The sequence below is a fragment of the Physella acuta genome, unplaced genomic scaffold, assembly GCF_028476545.2.
Source record: "Physella acuta isolate Inbredline_101_S28 unplaced genomic scaffold, ASM2847654v3 ptg000201l, whole genome shotgun sequence".
NCBI lineage: Eukaryota > Metazoa > Mollusca > Gastropoda > Physidae > Physella > Physella acuta.
Genome location: NW_026731720.1, coordinates 28,357 through 52,708, shown reverse-complemented (window position 1 = coordinate 52,708; position 24,352 = coordinate 28,357). Strand labels below are relative to the sequence as shown.

General features: G+C 33.8%; 1 protein-coding gene across 1 annotated transcript in view; it reads right to left on the bottom strand.

The window, feature by feature from the left end:
- Positions 1-242: 242 nt before the first annotated feature.
- LOC131937173 (inositol 1,4,5-trisphosphate receptor type 1) overlaps positions 243-24,352 on the bottom strand; it is a 42,873-nt gene continuing 18,763 nt past the window's right edge. The window contains exons 16-47 of the mRNA XM_059294387.1: positions 20,168-20,281; positions 19,837-20,008; positions 19,580-19,684; positions 19,273-19,344; positions 19,047-19,176; positions 18,433-18,571; positions 17,935-18,093; positions 17,467-17,623; positions 17,132-17,229; positions 16,703-16,799; positions 16,302-16,352; positions 15,762-16,040; positions 15,421-15,537; positions 14,666-14,815; positions 14,309-14,410; positions 13,908-13,991; positions 13,323-13,520; positions 12,981-13,086; positions 12,738-12,853; positions 12,273-12,442; positions 11,558-11,695; positions 11,070-11,231; positions 10,663-10,774; positions 10,257-10,380; positions 9,977-10,152; positions 8,684-8,836; positions 8,094-8,171; positions 6,746-6,865; positions 5,292-5,429; positions 4,445-4,700; positions 3,421-3,573; positions 243-3,124 (exon numbers count right to left, since the gene is read on the bottom strand). Coding sequence (XP_059150370.1) covers positions 2,571-3,124; positions 3,421-3,573; positions 4,445-4,700; positions 5,292-5,429; positions 6,746-6,865; positions 8,094-8,171; positions 8,684-8,836; positions 9,977-10,152; positions 10,257-10,380; positions 10,663-10,774; positions 11,070-11,231; positions 11,558-11,695; positions 12,273-12,442; positions 12,738-12,853; positions 12,981-13,086; positions 13,323-13,520; positions 13,908-13,991; positions 14,309-14,410; positions 14,666-14,815; positions 15,421-15,537; positions 15,762-16,040; positions 16,302-16,352; positions 16,703-16,799; positions 17,132-17,229; positions 17,467-17,623; positions 17,935-18,093; positions 18,433-18,571; positions 19,047-19,176; positions 19,273-19,344; positions 19,580-19,684; positions 19,837-20,008; positions 20,168-20,281 — 4,780 coding nt within the window. The 3' untranslated portion in view covers positions 243-2,570. The remainder of the gene's footprint in view (positions 3,125-3,420; positions 3,574-4,444; positions 4,701-5,291; positions 5,430-6,745; positions 6,866-8,093; positions 8,172-8,683; positions 8,837-9,976; positions 10,153-10,256; positions 10,381-10,662; positions 10,775-11,069; positions 11,232-11,557; positions 11,696-12,272; positions 12,443-12,737; positions 12,854-12,980; positions 13,087-13,322; positions 13,521-13,907; positions 13,992-14,308; positions 14,411-14,665; positions 14,816-15,420; positions 15,538-15,761; positions 16,041-16,301; positions 16,353-16,702; positions 16,800-17,131; positions 17,230-17,466; positions 17,624-17,934; positions 18,094-18,432; positions 18,572-19,046; positions 19,177-19,272; positions 19,345-19,579; positions 19,685-19,836; positions 20,009-20,167; positions 20,282-24,352) is intronic.

Sequence of the window (24,352 nt, the reverse complement as noted above, 5' to 3'; positions counted from 1 at the left end):
AAAAATTCCCACCCAAAGACAAATGAAAAAACTAATTTATATAATCGTTTCCACCCCTACCCCTCTACCCTTGGAAATGTTTAGTTCACCCTAGAGAAAAATGTCTGAAAGAAACCCTTCTACCTAGGCTAAGTAAAGGTATCAGATTACTGCATCTGCCCCTAAGGAGTTATAAAAGGGTATTCATCATATTGCAACAATTCATACTGAAATTTGAGAACTAAATTGAGCTCTTGGTTATGAAAAAAGGTAGCTTTTATTATTAAATAGATTGTGATGGATCATTTGTAAAATGGGGAAATGATGAGTAAGAAATAATTCAAATTCATTTTTATTTGATACCAGTTTCGTTGAATGTATGCTAATCAATACAAGTAGTGGAAAAAAACGTTTGTATACAAACTGGTGTAAAAAAATTGTAGTGAAACATTAAACAGAAATTGAAGTAAATGTCAATAGCAATTGCATAAATTATTCATGTACTTACATACCTCACAGTAAACAGTCACTTTAAAACTAGTCTAAAGACTTATTTAGTATTTAGACTCAATAAAATGCAGCGGTTACAATTTAGGAATGATTATAAACTCCTCAGTTTAAAAAAAATATGCCTAACTAATGTGGCTGTGATGGGAATACTCATGGCTCAAAGCCTAGATGCTATGGCATGTAAGTCTCACCTCCTATATGACCCTCCTAACCTGTGACTTCAAGGTTCAAGTTAAACTGCCTAAGAATAGCTTTGTTGCAAACATATTTGTCAAGCATACTTTTCTGATGCTTCACATTCATTGGATTGGTGTTAGACATTTAAATTTTTTTTGTTCTCCCATGACATATTAAAAGAAAGAACACTTGTATCTTAGTGTAGTTTTGACCTATCTCTAAGTGCCCCTTGTATCAATGAATAGAAACTCTTGTGAGATGGCACAATGTGGATGGGTCAGAAAAAAGTGGAACTCAGCTGATGTAAAAAGTTCAGCTCACAAGAACAAGTCAGAATCATTTAGTGAATCAAATAGTTATTTATGTGACATAAGATGCTGCTTTGAGGCTTTAATTAAAATAACATAACATGAAAAAAAATAATTTTAAAACTATTTTTTTCTAAGTTTAAAGTTACTCCAATTTAATAAAATAGGAAATAATTGCAATTACACTTGAAGATCAAAGAAAAATATGGAGAAACAAAGATATACATTTACATCTTACTAATCAGAAGGGGTGTTTTGGAGTAAAATAAAAACCTAGTAGCAGAAAGTGACACCACTACTAGCTAGGACCCTAAACATGAAGGATCTCTGTGAAACAACAAACATACTTGCAGGAAAAACATACTACAGTGAGGTCATGTATGACAACATTCAAAAAAAGAGTTCAAACAGCTTGTGACAAAAATTATTGCATATGGAATATTCAGTAGTACTGCTGTTGAACATTAATACATGTACATTTAAATTGTTTTTTTTTAATTCAAAGAAAAGATTGGAAGAACAAACACAAATTATATAATCAAAATCATGTAGTTTTTCTACTTAGAATTGTCATCTTATACACTATTCATGATGACGTTTATAAAAGTAGAGGAATGATTCAATAACTTACACTGTCAGTCGTATAAAATATTTAGCTAGATCTATATTGACTATATTGTATTAAAATATTTTCCATTATTTATAGTTTTAATAATATTAAAGTAGACATTCCATTTAAAAATAAATGCCTTACTACCACATGCTTAAATAGAAAACTATTCTGCTTCAATTACCCAGCAAAAATTATTTTGTATCAAACATAAGTAATGTAATCTGTACAATAGTTGCATCGCTAAATTGTGATCCCAGTTATTGAAACAAAACTATTTTCATAACACAAACTACATTCTAATACATAAATTATTTTAAAAACTGTGTAGCAAGTGGCAATACACAGAAGCTAAGCATGTACAAAAACCTACTAGCTAAAAACAACTAGCCCTCTCTTGTATAAATGCATATCTGTCTAGAACTAGGAACAACTTTGAACACTTTCATAAACAGTTTATGGCAAAATTGAACGCTTAAACATATCATGGAATAAATTGTTTAAAAATTGTCAAAGATTAACACACTTAAACCAGATCTAAAAAGTGTTGTTTAAAAACTAATTGCCCTTTAAATGAAACCTTACAAATTTTTTTTGCTTGTAAAAACTATTATAAGTGAGTCAGCGTATAAAGGAAGCTTAAGACAATATATAATTTAATCAGAAAACAAAAAAGATCTACTACTTGTTATTTGACTGTAGTATTCTTAATAAATATCACCCATATGTTTAGTAGCTAAAAATTAAAAACAAGATAAAAATAATTCTGCCATCAAAATGGCTGTTCATGAAGGAGTTTAATAATTATACTAAATTAACTAAATAGTAGCATTAAAATATTCAGCAAGTAGCTAAAAAATGTAATTTTGTTTGTTAAAAGTATAAAGTAACAATAAAAATGATTTTTCTATAAATAATCACAGCCATTTAATAACCATATAAAAGTAGAACAGGTAATAATGGTACACCAAAGATGAGTTGGGTGACTAAGGTCTCCCTTCATAGCGGCCGTAGTCTGCACTGTGAACACTATCAGAGTCCATCTCCCGTGTGGGCATGTCTGGGTGTGAGATGAACATTGGCCCCTCCAGGGGATCCCCAGGGAACTCTTCCAGGGACCTATCAGGTGGTCCCACGTCTCCCCTAAAGCTGTGAATGGAATCAGAGTCTGGGAAAAAGCTCATGGCGCCACGTGGGCTCGCCTGCCTGCTGTCTGGGTACCTGGGGCTCAACATGCTGGACAGGTCACGGGTGGGGATCTCACGTCTGGACGCCCCCACGGTTATAATCCCCATTATGTCTGGGTCGCTGCCGTGTCGAGACCTGGCTGGACTCCGAACACTCTGGTCATACCGTACAGGGCTCAAGCTGCGCACATATGGGTCGTCCACGTCATAGCGTGATGGGCTGTGGCCACGTAGGTATCGAGCTGATGCCTGTGGATCTGGTTCAAAACGTACAGGGCTCATACTCCTCAAGGTCCTCTGTCTCTCCATGCGATCATACCTGGTAGTGCTAGGCTGACGGTAAGCACCAAAACCTGTACAGGAGTTAGAAAATTGGTTCAGGTTTGGCAAGAGGAAAAGATAAAAATTTTCTCTGAAAGTTCTAGGTTTGATAGGGCTAAACAATGCAATTCTACTTTGTAGAGATTGGATCATAAAACTAATTATGAATAATTATAATTAGACAGTATTATCAAGTATAATTACTACTACTATAACTACATTTAAAAGCTATGAACAGTTATTATAAAAACTGTGAAAAAGACACTAGTATCAAGTAGTTGCTATTTAAGATATGTGAATAACAAGAGACTGACATGTAGTTACAAACCTCCGTGGTCACCAATGCTGGACCTTCTGCTCTCCAGGTAAGACAGCCTGTGTGAGGGGTCAGATATGCTCTGTCTAGGACCTGATGGGTCAATACGTCCATCTGTTATGCTTGGTCGTCTAACTCCTTCACTAACTCTTGCTGCCAGTTCTCCTGTGTTTAACATGACAATATAATCATGTAACTCAAAGACAACAAATCATAATCAAAACATGACATCTATTTTAACAGTTTAATTAACTGAAGTAGTTCTGTAATGCTAAGAACAATACTGGATTGTATTGTTTAGACTGGGTTTTAAAATAAGCAAGTTAATTTCAAATATAAAAAAAAATTCATAAAAAACGTTTTAATAACAAGCTTTTATGTAATTATGCACTAAAAAGTAGAAAATAAATTATACACTACTATTTAAATAACTATAAAGAAAAGCGTGGGTCACTTTAGTATCTATTGGATACCTTTACTAATGTTAAGGAAGAGACCAACGCTTTTCTTTATAGTTATTTAAATAGTAGTGTATAATTTATTTTCTACTTTTTAGTGCATAATTACATAAAAGCTTGTTATTAAAACGTTTTTTATGAATTTTTTTTTCAGTACTTTACGTGTTTTATTTACAATAGAGTTACATGACTAAAAACCATTGCGCGCCTACTGAACGTAATGGCGCAGCCATTGAACGTGATGGCGCAGCTATTGAACCTGATGACGCGTGTGGTGTGGTTGGATAAACATGCCTACTAATTCGGTCCAAATTTTAATTAATTCATAAAAAATTAATTAGGCCTCCAATTAAGTCAAATTTAATTTCAGATTGCACTGTCTTCATGTCTTGACCCACGTGTCAAATGTGAATCGTATCGGTCAAGTAGAAGTGTCCGAATTTTCACTCCTGCGTTTCGATCTAGACTGACGACAGACAGACTGACGAGGAAGTGAGTTAAATAAAAGATTGTAAAAAGATCAGTTTTGGTTTACTCAATGCTTGCTGTAACAAGTATACAACTCTGTTATGAATTACCTATGGATGGCCTCCCTTGACCTGGCGTGTAATCACCAAAACTCTGTCTTCTGTGACTGCGAGAGTAAGCAGGTAGTGGACTCAGCTGCATCATCCTGGGGTCATCTGGGGCCAAGGTCTGTGATGTAACCATGGTGTTGGTATCTGTGTCTATGGGGCCTGGAAGTCTAGCTCGTCTACGAAAAGATCCCATGCGATACTTCTGTTCCCACTGTTTCTGCTTCAAGCGTTCCTCCCTTCTCTTCTTTTCTAATTCCTGGTAACAGATAAGTGATAAAGAAATGAAAACAACTCGTGTTCTAATTTTTAGATTTTTAAGTAAGATTAATTTGTTACAAAATATTATTATTTTAGGGTAAAATTTCCTATACAAGTAATAAAAAATTATTTATGGCAAAATATTTAGTCGTCTAAACAAAAATTTAAAGTTGGCCAAAATACAATTTAAGGTTGACAAAAAAAAACAATATAGGGTTGGCCAAACAACAAATACAGCGGGAGTGATCTCCCCTAAACTTCCTCATTATTTTAAATCCATTTTTAATTACTTAAACTTTTTAAAATAGAATAGAATCTCGCACCACGTGAACAGCCTACAATGTGTGTTTTATAGTGCAAAAAATTAGTACTTTATAAATTCACAATTTTTTTGAGAAATCGGAAATAAAGTAGGCCTACTACTTCCGATAAATGGAAATTACTCAAAATTTGAAAGAGGACAGAGAATTAGATATTTTACTTATATGTGAAATTTCTCTATCTGAAACAGTACTCAACAATTTTTTGCACAATTTCAATACTTCCTCTATACTTCATATACAAGAAAGTAGAAGGCAAACATCTTTACCTCAACTCTCTGCTTCTCCACAATACTGGTGACCTGCCCCAGAAGGTCATCCAGCTTGGTCTCTGTAGCATCTTTACCCATTGAGGCCAAGGACAGGGCACGGTCCAGGGGAAAGAAATCATAGTTCTCCTTACCAAGCTATGGGAAATGAGGAAAGAAATCATAGTTCTCCTTACCAAGCTATGGGAAATGAGGAAAGAAATCATAGTTCTTCTTACCAAGCTATGGGAAATGAGGAAAGAAATCATAGTTCTCCTTACCAAGCTATGGGAAATGAGGAAAGAAATCATAGTTCTCCTTACCAAGCTATGGGAAATGAGGAAAGAAATCATAGTTCTCCTTACCAAGCTATGGGAGATGAGGAAAGAAATCATAGTTCTCCTTACCAAGCTATGGGAAATGAGGAAAGAAATCATAGTTCTCCTTACCAAGCTATGGGAGATGAGGAAAGAAATCATAGTTCTCCTTACCAAGCTATGGGAAATGAGGAAAGAAATCATAGTTCTCCTTACCAAGCTATGGGAGATGAAGAAAGAAATCATAGTTCTCCTTACCAAGCTATGGGAAATGAGGAAAGAAATCATAGTTCTCCTTACCAAGCTATGGGAAATAAGGAAAGAAATCATAGTTCTCCTTACCAAGCTATGGGAAATGAGGAAAGAAATCATAGTTCTCCTTACCAAGCTATGGGAAATAAGGAAAGAAATCATAGTTCTCCTTACCAAGCTATGGGAAATGAGGAAAGAAATCATAGTTCTCCTTACCAAGCTATGGGAAATGAGGAAAGAAATCATAGTTCTCCTTACCAAGCTATGGGAAATAAGGAAAGAAATCATAGTTCTCCTTACCAAGCTATGGGAAATGAGGAAAGAAATCATAGTTCTCCTTACCAAGCTATGGGAAATGAGGAAAGAAATCATAGTTCTCCTTACCAAGCTATGGGAAATAAGGAAAGAAATCATAGTTCTCCTTACCAAGCTATGGGAAATGAGGAAAGAAATAAGTATTCATATTCTAGTAAGATCAGATTTTTCTGTGCAGATCTTTGACAGAAAACTGAGTTTAAATAAATTAATATTATGATTGCTGTGCAACCATAAAAGCTGGTAGACTCAATAGCCAAAGTACATAGAGTGGCTGACATTGTACTGTAAAATGGCAGTTAAACAATAGTAGCAGCTGCACGACATACATCTACAGCACATTGGGACTGTTACACACAACTAGGGGATCATTGTGATTCTGACATTTCGTTAGAATTTTGACAGAGTGGGGGTGGGGGGGGAACTTTCCATTTAATGGAGAATAATTGGTTTTTGTGATCTGGTGAATTGTAGGGGGGTAGAAATCTTTTTATTAAAAGGGGTAATATTATTTATTGACAATTCCATAATGATTAGAGATGTACAAGCACAGCACATACCAGCTTAAAGACATACAAGCACAGCACATACCAGTTTAAAGACATACATCTCCATCGCCGTATAATCATTGACTTTAGTGCCATTGAGGTGGATGAAAAAGAAAATGTAGGACCACATGTTGTGCTCAGACCTGACATGATGATCAAAGCCCTGTGGAGATACAAACACCAGGTTGACATGAAATATAAATGTGCTTGTTTGTCTTGTTATTCTTAAGCATCAGCTCAGATTTAGATTGTTTAATCTACTTGTAATAAATAAATTAACTGATGTCATAAAACAGCATAGAGTTTAAATATTGTGGGAGATATTACACATTTTATTCCCAATAATTTCGGAAGTTTGTTTTAAAAGTTAGTAATTAAGTAGAGAGAATAATTTAAAAAAATTTAAATAGTTTTTATTTACAAAAAAAAACAACAACAACACATCCTTATACAAAATGAATACATAAAATGAAAGCAGAGAGAGTATGAAAACCATACTGAGCAGCCAAGAACAACTTAGCAGCCAGATAAATAAAAACATGAAACTTCTGCACAGCACAGAGCAAGCAATAGCATGGATTCAGTTGTTGGCATACACACAGGGTTCAAACAGGAGGTACAGCATAGACATCACGTTAAAATAAAAATCTATTCAATATTTTGTTAAGGAAAACATAGCTTTTAACGAATGTGCATAAAAATATGTGTTAATTGAAAGAAATCTTGAAGTACATCTAAAATTTCTGGTTTGGAAGGTTAAGGCCACACCAAGTGCACATAACTCTCCTTTCATTACATTTTTATTTAAACATTAAGACAGTCACATCACCTGAGAAAACTGTAAGCAGGTATTTTTTAAATAAAAACCTGGTTTAAAATGTTTCATCTATTTCAAAGTATATTTTCTGCACATTTTACTGTAAGCAAGTATTTTTTATATAAAAACCTGGTTTAAAATATTTCATCTATTTCAAAGTATATTTTCTGTACACTTTACTGTAAGCAAGTATTTTTTAAATAAAAACCTGGTTAAAAATATTTCTTCTATTTCAAAGTATATTTTCTGTACACTTTACTATAAGCAAGTATTTTTTAAATAAAAACCTGGTTTAAAATATTTCATCTATTTCAAAGTATATTTTCTGCACATTTAAAAAATAAAACAAAAACCTCATTTAAAATATTTTATCCATATTTTCTGCACACTTTGATAAAAATCTTTTTTCTAATACCTAAAAATCAAATTTTCCAAAAACAAAATGAAAGCAATTTACTGCAATGAACTTTGGCTACGATTCTACCAATAATTGACTATACATGCCTGAATGTTTACTAGCCTACATTTTCCAAACATCAGTAAGAAGTAAAAGAAGAATGATTTAAATCATTACCTTTCCATGATGCTCAAAGTCGTATGAGTTCCTGCTGCAGATAAAACAAGTGTCCCTCATGTCTGACTCGGCTGTCCACTGTAACACAAAGACGTATGTTGTTGGTCAGATGATGTAACACAAAGGCATACGTTGTTGGTCAAGTGATTTAAAATTAAGGCATACATTGTTGGTCAGGTGATTTAAAATTAAGGCATACAATGTTGGTCAGGTGATTTAAAATTAAGGCATACATTGTTGGTCAGGTGATGTAACATTAAGGCATATGTTTGTACGTGAGGTCATGAAACCAGTGGCATTACATTATAGCTAATGGACTGTTTGGTATACTGATAATTTCTTGCTGATTGCTAGGTATAGTTATTGCTTTAAGGTAAAAATAACAACACTGTTGTCTTTTCTGTTATGATGCAGAATTCTGTTTGTAAAATACAAATAATCTTGTATAAGTTGTTTCAGAGCAATGTGCACATAATTAGATTTTACTCACAAGCTTTTTATTATTCAACAGATTGTTGGTAATAGTAATAGTGGAAATATAAAACTTGTTAGTCTATATAAAACACAAACCACAGAAGTCAAACAAGTACCTTGAGATCCCTGAGCTCGGAGAAAGTGTCGACTATGATACCAAAGATGATGTTGAGCCCAATGGTTGTGATGAAGATGAAGAAAGAGACATGGTAGAAGACAACTATCCCGAACCTCTCAAAAGTCCTCTCGTTGTCATGTGGTTTCATCACCTAATTTATCAAACAATTTTTGGTTTATTAAAAAATGTAGTAAACATAAAGTACACTAAATATTAACGCATTAAATGGTGATGGCAAAATAATTTGCCATACACAAATATAAATTTCCAGTGATGAAATATAATTTTCTTTTTATGTTTAATATTAGCCTGTAAGATTGTTCAACCTGCTCAGTCACGTAAAAAAAAAAGTTGTTGACAGAGTAGGAACTCGTTTAACTAGATGCAAACTTCTATTTTAACCTATGACTCACGATTAAATTATTGATATAAAAATTGATCTAATTTTGAAACCAATTACATAGCAGCTGTCTCACTGTACAGGAAAGGGCTGGGCTGACATGATCTTTAGGTCAACATTTTGTTAGAGATCATTCATTAGATTTCTTCAGTGGTAAACACTAGATGATTATATGCAACCAAATGAGATAAGTTTATTTTTATAGTATAGGCCTATTAGTCATTCTAATCTTACCAATAGGCTTCTGGGTAATGACTACAGTTGTTAGACGTTACTTTACTTTAACCCAGCAACTTACCTCACACAAATCTCCAATAAAACCCAGCAACTAACCTCACACAAATCTGCAATAAAACCCAGCAACTTACCACACACAAATCCCCAATGAGTCTCAGCAACTTACCTCAAACAAATCCCCAATGAGTCTCAGCAACTTACCTCAAACAAATCCCCAATAAGTCTCCACAACTTACCTCAAACAAATCCCCAATGAGTCTCAGCAACTTACCTCAAACAAATCCCCAATGAGTCTCAGCAACTTACCTCAAACAAATCTCAATGAGTCTCAGCAACTTACCTCAAACAAATCCCCAATAAGTCTCCACAACTTACCTCAAACAAATCCCCAATGAGTCTCAGCAACTTACCTCAAACAAATCCCCAATAAGTCTCCACAACTTACCTCAAACAAATCCCCAATAAGTCTCCACAACTTACCTCAAACAAATCCCCAATGAGTCTCCACAACTTACCTCAAACAAATCCCCAATGAGTCTCAGCAACTTACCTCAAACAAATCTCAATGAGTCTCAGCAACTTACCTCAAACAAATCCCCAATAAGTCTCCACAACTTACCTCAAACAAATCCCCAATGAGTCTCAGCAACTTACCTCAAACAAATCCCCAATGAGTCCGTAGCGTATGACGGTGATGGTACACTGCCACAGGGTGTCACAGAACAGATATTCCCCTGGGTCAAACATGCTCCTCATCATGGCAAAGCCAATCATGCCATACAAGTAGAACACAACAAGTCCCAGAACACCCACCCACAACAGAGACTTGCCTAGAGAGAGCAACACAGTTAAAACTCTCATAGATTTTATATTTTATCAACATCTACATTGAAATGAATGAAAAAAACAGGATGAGGTATGAAAGATTGCCCACCGTTTTGAGTGACAGCTTTAATAACACCGCTCAGTAGTTGGTTGTTGTTGACAATGTTTAGAAGATGGAAAGCAAAGAAATATCCATTGGAAAATGTGCCAATTACTGACAGAGCCAAAAACACCTAGGGTAAAGAGTGAGAACTTTATTATAATTATGAGAATCATATTTTTAAGAATGGCTAAAACAAACAGATTTAACAGACAATGAATAGGTTTATAAAAATGTTTTTACACTTAACTAGTTGTGTATGATAGTTGGGTCTACTAGGTGCTAATGGACTGAGAATTATAATTTAAAACCTAACACAGCATGTGTGGTTGTGAAAAACATGACAAAGGTGCTTTTGAGAAAGAAACAAAACAAATTTTCATTTTAAGTTTAACAAGGTTTGTAACATTCTTACAGCATAGTAGAAAGTGGTGACGCTGAAAAAACGAGCATCAAGTTTTGAAACATGTTTTCTTTTTTTGTCTTCATCTTCTTCATCGTCCTGTTTGTGCTTGAGGGATAATTTCCTGAAATTTTAAATACATTTTTTTAGAAAAGAAGTAAGGCCCTACACTTTACCCTGTTACTGGTCTAGTAGACATAGGCCACTCAGCCCAAAAAGAATACATTTCTATGATAAATATTGCAGGAAATTTAAAAAAAAAAAACAATTGGAGTATTTTTTTGTTAGGGGAGGGTGGGTGTTCCATAAACTTTTTACCTACTTAACTAGACAAGCCTTAAAACTGCAGAGAAAATGTTGAAAATTCTTGAAGATATTGATGCGATTTTGTAGAAGAAACAACAAAGATGTTAGCTTACTTGCAAGCGTTGATGCCATTCCTTATGCTGGGTAGCCGAGGGTGATTACAGACAAAGTAGCTTACAAAGACCAGCAGTGAGAGGAAGTTGTGGCAGCCCCCCATCACAAGAATTGATATGTGGTAGTTGTTGTCTGTCAGGGTGGTGATTTTAGGCACTGGGCTGTGGGGGACAGTACCATTTTTGTGGTTAACAAAATAAATTAAAAAATGGTAGCTACAGTGAAGTATATGCAAATTGTTATAAAAATGGGCAGTGTTAGTATCCTCACAAATTAACAGTAAAGATATCAACACTACCTGTTTTATTGCTATTTCAATTTTTGAGGTAATATATATATATATATATTTTCGTCACATGAAGATTTTAGAAGCAATACAGTTTAACAAAGATGTTTGTAAATGCAGTAATATCGTAGCATTAGATAGTACTGAGCTAGTAAACATAGGACAGTGTAACTATAAACTTGTAGTGAAACAAATTCTTACTCATGGATTCCATCAGGCATTCCTGTGACATTGTTGGCAGATCCAGGGCCCTTGATTGATGCCCTTGCCTTCCATGTGACCAGCATTAGAATGTTGATAGCGAAGCTGAGAAGTGTGACCAGATGGTTCCAGACTAGCCTTGAGGAAGGAAATACACATCGTTAGGCTTACACATCTTTAGGCTTACACATCTTTAGGCTTACACATCATTAGGCTTACACATCTTTAGGCTTAGGCTTACACATCATTAGGCTTACACATCTTTAGGCTTACACATCTTTAGGCATAGAAATCTTTAGGCTTACACATCATTAGGTTTACACATCTTTAGGCGTACACATCATTAGGCTTACACATCTTTAGGCGTACACATGTTTAGGCTTACACATCTTTAGGCTTACACATCTTTAGGCTTACACATCTTTAGGCTTACACATCATCAGGCTTTTATTTATATGCAATCATATAAGCTCAGTATAAACTATAACTATACTAATCTTCTCCTGTGTTAAAGTTGTATACTCATGCAGGTAGTCATGTTCATTTTTAGAACTGGGAAAAATAACATACCAAAGTAATAATTCTAATAAGTCACTGTCAAAGTTTATTATGTAATGATTTAAAGTGTATGTTGTAATGAAGGCAAACAGAAGGTGCAGAAAATTAATCAATATTACACATCAATAATCATATGTGTTAAAGATAATCCTCTCACCATCCTTTTGTCAACAAAATGGCCACTGGGTTTTTCAGGATCTTCTGCTGATATGCTATGTCCTTCATGATATCTTTTGTCCAGCCCATTAAGTCACGAATCTTGTTGCTAGGAGATGACCTATCCACGCCCCATTTTAATTTTTCCTTCACCTCTTCCCGCAAGACACGCTTTCAAAACAGTAACAATAGCAAGTTATTAAAATGTTTTGTATTTTAGTTATTCACAAACAGTTACTAAATCAAACACATAATCTTTCTAAAGGCATTTTAAAGTTTTTTATGTTTAAAAATTACATATGTGCATGTGTGAAGATAAATGATACTAAATTATTTCAGCCAAATTAGAATAAACAGGTGTTGACTAGTTTCCTTATGTTTTAAACACTTGATGCATTTTTACAATTACATTCATATGCCTATGTGCCACAATGTCCACAAATCAATGAAAATAAAATAAAAATACCCTGTTTTTAACTCTGAAGTTAATCTTCTGAAGGTCTCCTTCTTTTACAATTTCAATGGACATACAGTTTTTCTTGTAGAAGCTATAAGCTTTAGCTTGTAGTGGTGTCATCCTCACTATGCAGAAGCATAAGTAATGTTATCAATGTGATGCTAGTCAGTACACTACTGGGTTTAGCTAATTTCACTGACTCCAAATGTAATTTAAATGAAAACAATTTGAAAATGGAGTTTTTGTACTCACAGTAGTCGTGCAGCTTAGGGTCAATGTCACACATACGAGCCAGCAGCAAGTACAAACTAAATCCTACATCCATGTACTCATCAGCAAACTCCTCCTTTTGTTTCTTCTGCATTTAGATTAAAATACAATGAGTTAACTGACAGCAGATGGATATATTTAGATAATTCAATGTGAGATGAATACAATCATAATATTAGACACAATTCATATTTGTTAATTTTTTTCATTCATAAAGAGTACTTCATCTGGATAGCTACTTTTAATTTTATTTTAATCTGCCTATCATTTAAAGTATAGCATTAACAGAAATAAACTAAAAATGTTTTTAAATGTAATACTAACCATTACACCAGTCAACAGTTTCTTCCCTTTGACCAGATTTCTGGTAGAGGATAACTTCCCCTGAGAGCCCAGTGGATCAGCTAGTGCCTCCTCCAGTGCTTTCAGCTCCATGATTTTAGTTTTGTCAGTCTGGTGGCGCTCATAGCAGGTGGCCATCAGGGCCAGGACAGCTTTCTTGTCTAGGGTGTCTTTAACTTCCTGTCATGTGACCATGTGGTTCAAACAAACCAACACAATGTTCAGATTTTAAAATCTCTTAAGTTCACAATAGGAAAGAATTAAATTACGTTTACAATAATAACTGCTTACAATAATAACTGCCCTTTTATTGTTTATTACTTTTTTATTATAATCAAATAACTGTTGCTGTTTTTTTTTCTTGTTTTACTTGCATTCAACCAGTTCTATTTAATATATGTTGATTTTATTATGCTGACTATACCATGTTGATTTTTATTTTGTGTTAAATATTAGTAAATGATATAGGGATTTCATAGCACCAGAGTAGTAGAACAAGAAACTAACAGTTGTGACTTACATAAATAATGAAGTCAAAGAATGCTCTAGGATCAACACTGAACTTACCAAAGCCACTTCTGTAGCCCCAGGTCCATTTTCCTCTATCAGGCTCATCACCAGGTTAGAAATACTTTTTCTAAGCTCAAGTGTCTGTACACACAAACAAAAAGATAATATTTTACTGCGTAATAGATCAATAATCACAAACCTAAAATATGATGTAGTTAATGAAATGGTCGCAGATATGGGGGGGACAGTCGTTAATTTGAGAAACCTGTTTTAATATTTGGTTAAAAAATAAGGCTAGTAAAATTTAAAATGGTGGCTAAATAAGAAAGTTGAATAAGAAGTTAAAACAAAACAATTTGTTCAATTATTATCACACAGGTTGTCTTTTTTTTATAAAGAAAGAATATTAGTGAGGAAGTGATACACACCCAAAATATACTTTAAATACGGCTTCTCACCTTTTCAGTAGAACAGTCTCCAAACTCTCCTGACCTCAAGATAAAATTGATGTAATCAATGATTTTGTTGTCATAGATCACGACACGATTCTCTTGGTTACCCTTAGAAGTTGATCACAACATTAACATTTTTAGGAAGTGGAGATTACTTTGATAACTGTACACAGATTTCCTGGCTATAACTTTGTCAATCAGATATAGGATACAAATGAAAACTAAATGCCTGAAGAAACTTACAGCAGTAAATTCATTGATGGTCTACATTAGAATGAAAACTAAATGCCTGAAGAAACTTACAGCAGTAAATTCATTGATGGTCTACATTAGAATGAAAACTAAATGCCTGAAGAAACTTACAGCAGTAAATTCATTCATGGTCTCAAACAGCTGGATGACCAGGTCAATATTCTTGCTGTTGATGTTGGAGTAGACAACATTCAAGAAGCGGGTCACTTCTGCTATGATATCAAATGACTTGACATTATCTGGCTGTTCTCTCAGGTAATCCTGAAAGGATGGGATACAGCCAGTTGTAGGTTAGTGATATTTCAACAGACACATGGATGTTCTATAAGGTAAATAATCTCAAAGCTAAAAGCACATGACAGCTATTTTTAAGCACAATTTTTTTAAAAGATTATGACACTTGTTATTGAATGCTGAGGACGAAATCCTTAAGATGAGTTTTTTTTAATTCTTGGATCTAACCTTGAACCCTCCCCACACAACTACTTACCTTTAACCCTCCACACACAACAGGACCTTTAACCTACCCCACACAGCTAGACTTACCCTAAACCCTCCCCACACAGCTAGACTTACCCTAAACCCTCCCCACACAGCTAGACTTACCCTAAACCCTCCCCACACAGCTAGACTTACCCTAAACCCTCCCCACACAGCTACTTACCTTGAACCCTCCCCACACAGCTAGACTTACCCTAAACCCTCCCCACAGCTAGACTTACCCTAAACCCTCACCACACAACTACTTACCTTGAACCCTCCCCACACAGCTAGACTTACCCTAAACCCTCCCCACAGCTAGACTTACCCTAAACCCTCCCCACAGCTAGACTTACCCTAAACCCTCCCCACACAGCTAGACTTACCTGTAAGTGTTTGTTCTGGCCATCACACATCCTGGCCATGACCTTGAGCACAAGCTCAATATACCCATCATTCCTGTATTCAAAAGCTGACGTGTCAGTGGCTATAGAGTCTTGCTCCTAGTGAAGAGGAAATGATAAAACATACATAAAACTGCTCAGTAGCATTTACCCAGGTTAATCCTGTTAAAAACATATAGTAGGAGAATATTTTGCTAAGTCATCACATTTTAGATAGTGAAGTTATTTAAGATATCTATGTTAGACACAACTATATTTTAAAACAGCTTATAAACCAATTTACATACTAATTTGGAAAAAAAGTATTAATAAACAGAATTAACCTCCATTTTAATGGCCATATCACAGTCAGTAACATCCTGCATTAGTGCTTCATTTTCTTTAGCAATAGGATTTGTGAACGCCACTTCCTTGTCTTTCTTCAGGATTCCACTAATGTTGGTGACAAGGTCCTTGTTCTCTGTGTTTTTCTTGTTCCTGCTCTTGACCGAGGCATCCTTGCCATTGGGAGGCTTCTGGATGGGCAGCTTGTTTGGTTCTGGCGCCACTTTAGGTCTTTTCTTGGTGGGCGGCTTCACGCAAGATTTGGTGGTTTTTCTCGTCTGTCTCAGTGGTATCAAGGATTGCAAGAATTAACAAAATATGTTGTACAACTTGATCAATGTTAACTCAGTGTGGAGCTTTAAAGAGTAGGACAATCTTACCCTCTACAGTCATTCTTTTATTTTTTTTAAATGTACACAATTTTAAGAAAAAAAAGGGGTGATAGTCTTAATTTTGTTAAAATAAAATCAGCCCCTTCCCAAACACCAGACAATTTTTCTTAAGAGTTGTACAGATAAGTAAATAGAAAAAAGTCTAACCCAGCCACTTAGTCTCTGCTGTCTCATTGCATCTTCATACGCTTGTATTTGCTGATCAAAGAATATATGCAAATGTTAGCTTTTACGCTTCAAGAAAATTATGTAGATAAAGTGTCAATTAATTAAAGTTTTTATTGCTCAAGTAGCTTTACAAATCTCCAGTATTAAATTCTGAGATCGTTTAAATGCTACACCGTGGGTAACATGATAGACATGGAACTACACACACATACACATGTGCTATCACTGACACAGTAATATTACATGCACATACACACATACAAACCTAAATGTTATCACCGACATAACAATATTATATACATTTATAACTTAAACATAAGAATGATAGTAATGAAACTGCAAACAAGCACACATGTATAAGCACACACACAAGTATTTACCCTCAAAGCCATCAAGGTAACCATGAACATATTTTTCACTTTCTTGCTGTCAGAAGATTCTTTGAGCTTTGCCTCATGTTGTGTTTGAAGGGATCGCCTGTTAAGAAAAGGAAGTGTTTGTTAAAATAAATCTACAGCATGAGAGTAAGTAAATGTTACGCTTAGCTTGCTACACATTTATCATGGTAAACATAGAGTTGATGAATTTATAAAGTTGCTATAGATGTGATAACAACTTGATTCAATGGTTTGAAGCATTAGTGATTTTAAGATCAAGAATGTCAATTTGTTAGCTATACTCTATAATTAATACTCTAGCTATAGTCATTGAAAGCATCAGCAGAAAGAGTTGTCGCCACACCATTGATTGGTGACTTTAGAACGTCAAACAATGGGAAGATGTCAACAAGGTTAGTTGTTAGAGCTTACTTTTCTTTGATGGAGTTAGTGGACAGTGCCATTCTGTCTCTGACAGCCATGAAGAAAACCTCCTCTCTTGTAGAGAAGAAGTAGGTCAGCATAGATTGCTGAAAAATTAAACATAATTTAGTATAATTGTTTCTGTCAAATAAACTGCTATTTGTAATAACCAAACACATTTTTTAAATAAAGTGACGTGAGTAAAATGTGAATATTCCTCATGTTCTAGTTAGCTTTAAAATGTACTATCCACACATATCTTATCAAACTACACCAGTTAGCATAAGCTATTCAAAATGCAATACCAACTGACCCATCAGACAAAAGTAAAGACCAGCACCAACCTGCACTGTATCATTAGCATTGAACAACATGATACACAAGAACGCCAGCACTTCTTTAGCTATGAAGTCATTTCTGGAAGCCAGGTGTGGTAGTGATTTTTTCATGGCACCTTTCTGGTCATACAGGTTCTGTATGGCAGCTACAAACCTCAAACCTCTGGGGGGGGGGGGGGGGGGGGGGAAGGGGGGGGGGGAAAGAGAATTGTACACGGTCAGAATGTTACACACAACATTATTTCAGTACATCTCAAAACACAGACAGAACACATTCAGGGAATCTTTTTTTCAGTGTTATGGCTCTTAACAGATTTTTTAAAATACTTTTTTACAATGTATCGATCTATCAGTTGTTTTAAAAATAATAATAATAATAATTTCATTTTAATAACAATTAGTACATTGTTTAATTAACCAGCACAACTGATAAGTCAAAGATATACAATAATTAAGAATGTAAGCAATGTTTACTTTTTAATCTTAGGTTCACTGGTGCGTGTCGCCCAGTCTTCTGGCAACTTCCTCTCCTCGTTGTGGATCATGGCTCGTAGCACCTGGAAACATTTGATGTTGAGATCATCCATCTCTAGGCGAGCTGACTCTGTCAGTCTCTTGTACTCAAGGGAGATCCTGGTGGATACAGTGGCATGGTCCAGGAGACATTCTACAATCGTAAGACTAGATGCTGAGTATAAATGTGTAGTAGAGATAAGAGGTATATAGTAATAACAAAAGATTGAAGTGCTTTGTTAGAGCAATGTTGGATAGATCAGAGGTACTTAGAACAAGCTTAGAATTTTATATCATGTTATGAAAACTATCTTCTGAAAACACCAGTTGAGTACATACGCCAACTATTCTATCAGTTTAACAGCAGGTATTTGATTAGTGAAGTAGATAGTGGATATATCAGAGATATTTAGAACAAGCATAGATATCATGTTATGAAGACAGCAGTTGAGTACATACGCCAACTGTTCTATCAGTTTAACAGCAGGTAAATATTTTTTCTCTGGCTTCTTCTCATGGATGTCCACAAAACACCTGACCAAGCTCTGAAACTCTTCCCCTAGGGGGAGCTCTTCATCTCCATCAATTACTGTGTAGGCTGTGAGAGGGTAGTAAACAGAATAATACAGTTAACAATTGGTAGTAGAAAACTACTAAATAGTAAAGAATCAATCTTACTTAAGTAAAGAATCAATCTTACTTAAGTAAAGAATCAATCTTACTTAAGTAATGTCCGAAAATAGTTATTTTCAAAATACAATTAGCTATTACAATAGGAAATATTTAAAAAAATAATAATCAAGTTTTAAGAAAATATTGTTCTTTAATCTACAAAAATAAATAAATCATTTTGTTAATTGAAAGATTTTATTAAAATACATTTGTTTAAGAGTGGTAGCAATGTGTTGAATTTATTAGGTGTGGAAAGTTTACTTTCAATTGATTAAGTACAGTGGGCCAACTCTTTTACTTTCAATTGATTAAGTACATTAGGCCAACTCTTTTAATTAATCGCTGCACATTTTGACACCTGTGACAAAATGGCATGTTGAAAAAAAACCCAGTCAACTCACGTCTGGCCATGTTAAATTTCAGCTGAGCAGTGACCGTGTTGTGTCCAGCAAACACAGCAGCACAGTTTCTAGCATACAGCCTGAATTTAGCATTTAGCTCAACCTCGGCTGAGTAGTACTCTATGTTTCCCTGCAGATAAAAATTGTGTTAACAGCCATTAATTTATACAGAAGAATCATGTGTTACATGAAAGAATAGTTTAGAAGGAGGTTGAGTCTTACTTACTCTTCTTATAGCACTTGATGTGTCTTCAACTGTAATTCCAGAGGCAAACCGCTCCATAACACTCTCTAGATTCTGACAAGTAAATATGGGAGGCCTTGTTAATTTTCATCACAAAAACACAACAGTATGATGTATTTACTCAAGTTTTATGATAAATATTAATGCAATATTAATCAATTACAAAACGGAATGAACAATAATAAAATGTGACTAATTTCCTTAATACTGCAAAATTAATTCCTCCAAAATTATCTCCCCTTCTCCGTTTTAGTACATTAACATAGCAAGTTTCACATTAACAACATACAGAGTTTGGCATGTTAGAAATAGGCACGATGACAGCCAGACAGTTGACAAGATTTTTCATATGCTGGGGCTTAAACAGCAAAGGGCCGACAATCTCACCAAACATCTGAAAGTGGAGAAAATAACATTTCATGTTACAACCTTTTAACGCAAGTATTTGTTAGTTGGGAACCATAGCATCCATAATAACAAATGTCTTATAGATGAACAGATACCAGCATGCAGAGAGGTCAGGTACTAGAAGAATAATGTACTCACCACACAAGCCTTTGCCAGGTGATCTGTTTCATCAGCCTCGTTAGAATGTAAATGTTGGTCAGGGAGGTAAAAATCTCTGTAGAAAGTCTCCAAGAAGGGCAAGACACCTTCCAGAATGTACAGAACTGTGCCATAGGTTGAACTCTCAAAGTCTGGAGCACTGGCAGAGCCACTGTAAAACATTTCATCTTTGTCATTACATACTTTTTATTTGAAGGGTTTCATATCAACACAGAGAATAATATTTTTATTTCATTTAGAATTACAAAAAAAAAATAGTATTACTGTTCAACTCAAGCCAAGTAGGAAACACAAACTATCCTGATTGTACCTTTTCTCAGGTGCAGTTTTAAGATGTATGCCAAGCTTCTCTGGATCATCTCTAATGCTGTCAGTCAGTCGGTTGATCTCAATGGACAAGGAGGACAGGTACTCCCACAGCTCACTTGGTTAAAAAAACAAAAACCACGCACATTTCAATATTTTATACAAGATTACCCACTAAAGCACCTGAGATTTAAGTTCAAGATCTTGGAAGAATAACAGATTTGATTAAAGCACTTGGCAGACAACACTATAAAATTTTCATGAATATTTTTGTTTTAAATAGATTACTTTTGAATATGTCAGATATAATGAAAGAAATAATTTCTACGCCTAAATATTAGTTTTAAAAAGTGTTACCTTTTTATGCATTTATAGGCCTACAGTACATAGTTATATTATGCTTATCTATAAAAATTTCAAGTGACTTTAAGAAAAAACTGACATTAAGAAACAAATGTTTGCTTTTAAAAAGCTTTGGCCAATGATAGCCATGCAGTGAAAACACCTGATGTAAGAGTGGACCAACTATCCCAGCTCATATAGCCAACAAAATTGTTGTTGCTTTCATGCAAACTTTTTGCCAAACTATTCAGATTTTTTACGGAATGAACAGTTAATATTCAGCCAATACACTAAAAAAATAAGTTAAATTTTAACATAACTGTGAAAGTCATAAGCATAAAAACTTTGTAGGTTTCAGGATGTCATTTATAAAAAATAACTATTAGGCAACATTTTACAGAAAAGCTCAGAAAACAGTAAAAAGAAAACTATTAAAAGCAGAAATAGTTTAATAACAAACTGCAAATTGTAGAGGAATAAAATACAAAACTTAAATACACAATTATATAATGGGTAATCCTAAATTAGGGCACAGAGAATAAGAATGGGGCTGTTCAAATGAAAAAAATTATGGAATAATTAGTAAAAAAAAGTTTGAACTTTCCCCTAGTTAGAATTTGATAAAAACTGAGGTGTAGTAAAATTCAACAAATTTTAACAAGTGCAGCATCTGAAAGCACATAATAACATATGGATTTCTCTATCCTCTATTTACAAATACTTCCCTCTTAGTGTGATTAATTTGTCAATAGGCCTATTAAAATCATGAGTTTAATTAATAGTACAGTTTTATATTTGTTTAAAAACCCTTGCCGTTCTTAGATTAAAATTAAACACCAACTAATTATAAATCATGCAACATAAAACACTTAAATTCATATACATGCGGATTTAGTAGTGTTAATATAGTTAACAGTCAACAGTATAAGCAATAATTAAATAGCACAGATAAATGAACAGAGACACAGATTACTTTCTCTTCTTTTAGATGCACCATATATATATATATATATATATATATATATATATATATATATTAAAACTGCAAATGATCAATGCTCGCTTGCTTAAGCGATTGAGTGAGGTCAAAGATGTAGCCAATATGTTACTATACTCCCCATCATATCAAACGATGACATGATGGAAGACATTAAGACAGTTTATGCTTATTATAAAAATATACATTACGCAATGTATATCAGATATTTGCAAATATTTGTGTATCTATGTAGCTTTATTTTTCAAAGAAATGTAAATTAAATTTTGAAACTTTAAAATAAAATAAAAACTGTGTAGTGTTGTCATCTGAAAATATTGTCACAATGATGTCATACATACAATACAAACTCTAGATAATATTGATAAATATGTTTCTATTGTTTGTATTTTTTAAGATGATATATTCAAGAGTTTAGGTTTTATTTTTTATTCAACACAGTTTTAAAAAATAAAATATTTTTGGGACTTCAGATGTAGCTTCTCTCAGTAAAGTGTTTGATTGACAAAGTGTAATGAACACAATGAACCAACTAATAATACAAATTATTTTTTTAAGATAACGTTTAACATTTGTCTATGTTACTGTTGTTCTTTTTCTAGTTTGCTAAAGTAATTACATTAATATTTATTACTTTTTAAAGATACACACATTTTTAAGGGAATGACCATAAAGAAAAGACTTTATAAGCTGTAGTGAGATATATATTTTAAAATATAAGTAGAGGAAAGTCAAACTGCCAGATAAAGTACAAACAGGTTGAACAGAACTTGAAGATAGAAACTAAAACATGAAGATTTATGGGATTTAGCCACCAATTAGGTATTTGTAGCAAAGCTCTAGCTTAAAGGTTTTGCTAGAAAATTGATACCTAAAGGATACAAAATATGACTAAGATTCAGACAGGCAGGAATGAGCGGCTATCATTACTATCAAAAGCTAGGTTTAACAATTACTGCTATTGAATAAAGAAAGGCCAATACAAAAACGGTTAAGTAAATAAATTGTAGTGCTCAAATAATTTACAAATAAAAATTATAGGCCCTATCATTTTGAAATTTTTTTCTTCAGATATATTATATGACAAAGTCATGCCTCTGTTTTTGGTGAAACAACAAAAACAAAGCTTTGTATACTTTACTTTGAATATTAGGAAGTAAATATTAAAATAACCCTTATGAACGCTGATTTTAGGTTTGTTATATAACTAATAGGATTTTCAGCTTCAGTTTTGAATATTGATTTGGCAGTAGTATGTGTGTGGCTTAAAAAATCTGGCACATACTCCCAACTCCTCATCCTGATGTAAGTAAGCAATAAAACTACCATTTCAAAGTTTTTCTTGTACCTTATGCCATAATGAATATGTGAGCTCATAATAAATATTTGACCTTAAAAAAGATATACACACACAAAGAATGTACTTATAGCATATTGTGTAAGTTACTATATAACAAGGGGATTCTATTGATCTGTAAAGTTTTTTTAATGAATGTTTAAGGCATAAGATTTGGGTAAATCATGCTAAAACAACAGCCAGTAGAACTAACCTAGTGAATGAAAGTGATCTAGCTAAACACAGGCTCTCATACTAAAAAATGCTCTAGATTTTGTTTCAGGCAGCTTACATACACTGAAAAAGCACTCTCATTTCCAGAAGGGTCATTTGCTCCTTGCCTAGAAACAAGATTCAGATAGAAATTACAAAGTTACTACCACATGATTGCTTTACTTCAAGGGTTCTCAAATTTGGCCTGATCAGCAAGAGTATTATAACACACCCAATTTTTACTACGTTATAGTTTCCTATATTATAATTAACTTCACTCTGCTAATTGGTTCATTAAATTCATCAATACATATGTATGTAAAAAGTTACATATTATGTATTGGAGATTTTCTGAAGCCATTTCTAAAATCCTCCAATGAAGCAAACTTTTTCTAACAGAATAACATTATAAAACAGTCTCTCTCTGATAAGCAGCAACAATATTTAAAACGTTACGACAGAAATACTGTAAATTATCCTAGACAATGATTATCTAAACCCAACTAAAGAGATGTAGAAAATTCAACCCTAAATAGCATATAAATGTGACAATATTTGATCTACAAACATCATGCTTTAAATATTTTAGTAATGTTTGTCAGAATGTCACAACATTGAGTTACTAATTGAATTTTTGCTTAGATTTATCCCTTAAGAGCCATCCTAAAATTACTGTGAAAATTAATGCAGAAAATTATAAAAAAATGTACACAATTTTGATGAGCTCTGATATTTAATTAGGGCACATAAAATGTCATCTAGAAGAACAGCAGTGCCTTTAAGTCCTAAAGAGAAAACGTTAATTGCCATTAACAAGTGACCTGATTGGTTAAGACAGCTATGTTCTTTTGTAAAAGCTAAACTTGCAGCTTCGAGTGGGCCAAATATTGGCAAATAGAACACTATTCATATAGATAGTTCTATATTCCTTTATGAACTTTAATAGGTACTAAGTTGGCTATTTAGATTTCTTTCTCCAAAAAACTGTATTTAGATCTAGTCAATTTATAGAACTGTATCTGTTTCTGGATTATTTAATATAAAGCTAGTAGATGTAGAGTAGTCCTAGTTGATTACAGAGTAATGTAGAATGTACAGTGAGTGTTGCTCATCAATGTAACTAGGTAAAGTCTACTGCTACTTTACTGACTTAACAGCTTTAGTTAGTAGACCTACCTAGATCTCTAGATCTAACAATTATCAACCTAGGATTAGAGAGAATCTATTATATATTTTTATATCTAGATGTCTTTTTTTTAAGTGTTACATAGATCTAGATCTAGATCTATGTGTATTAGTGT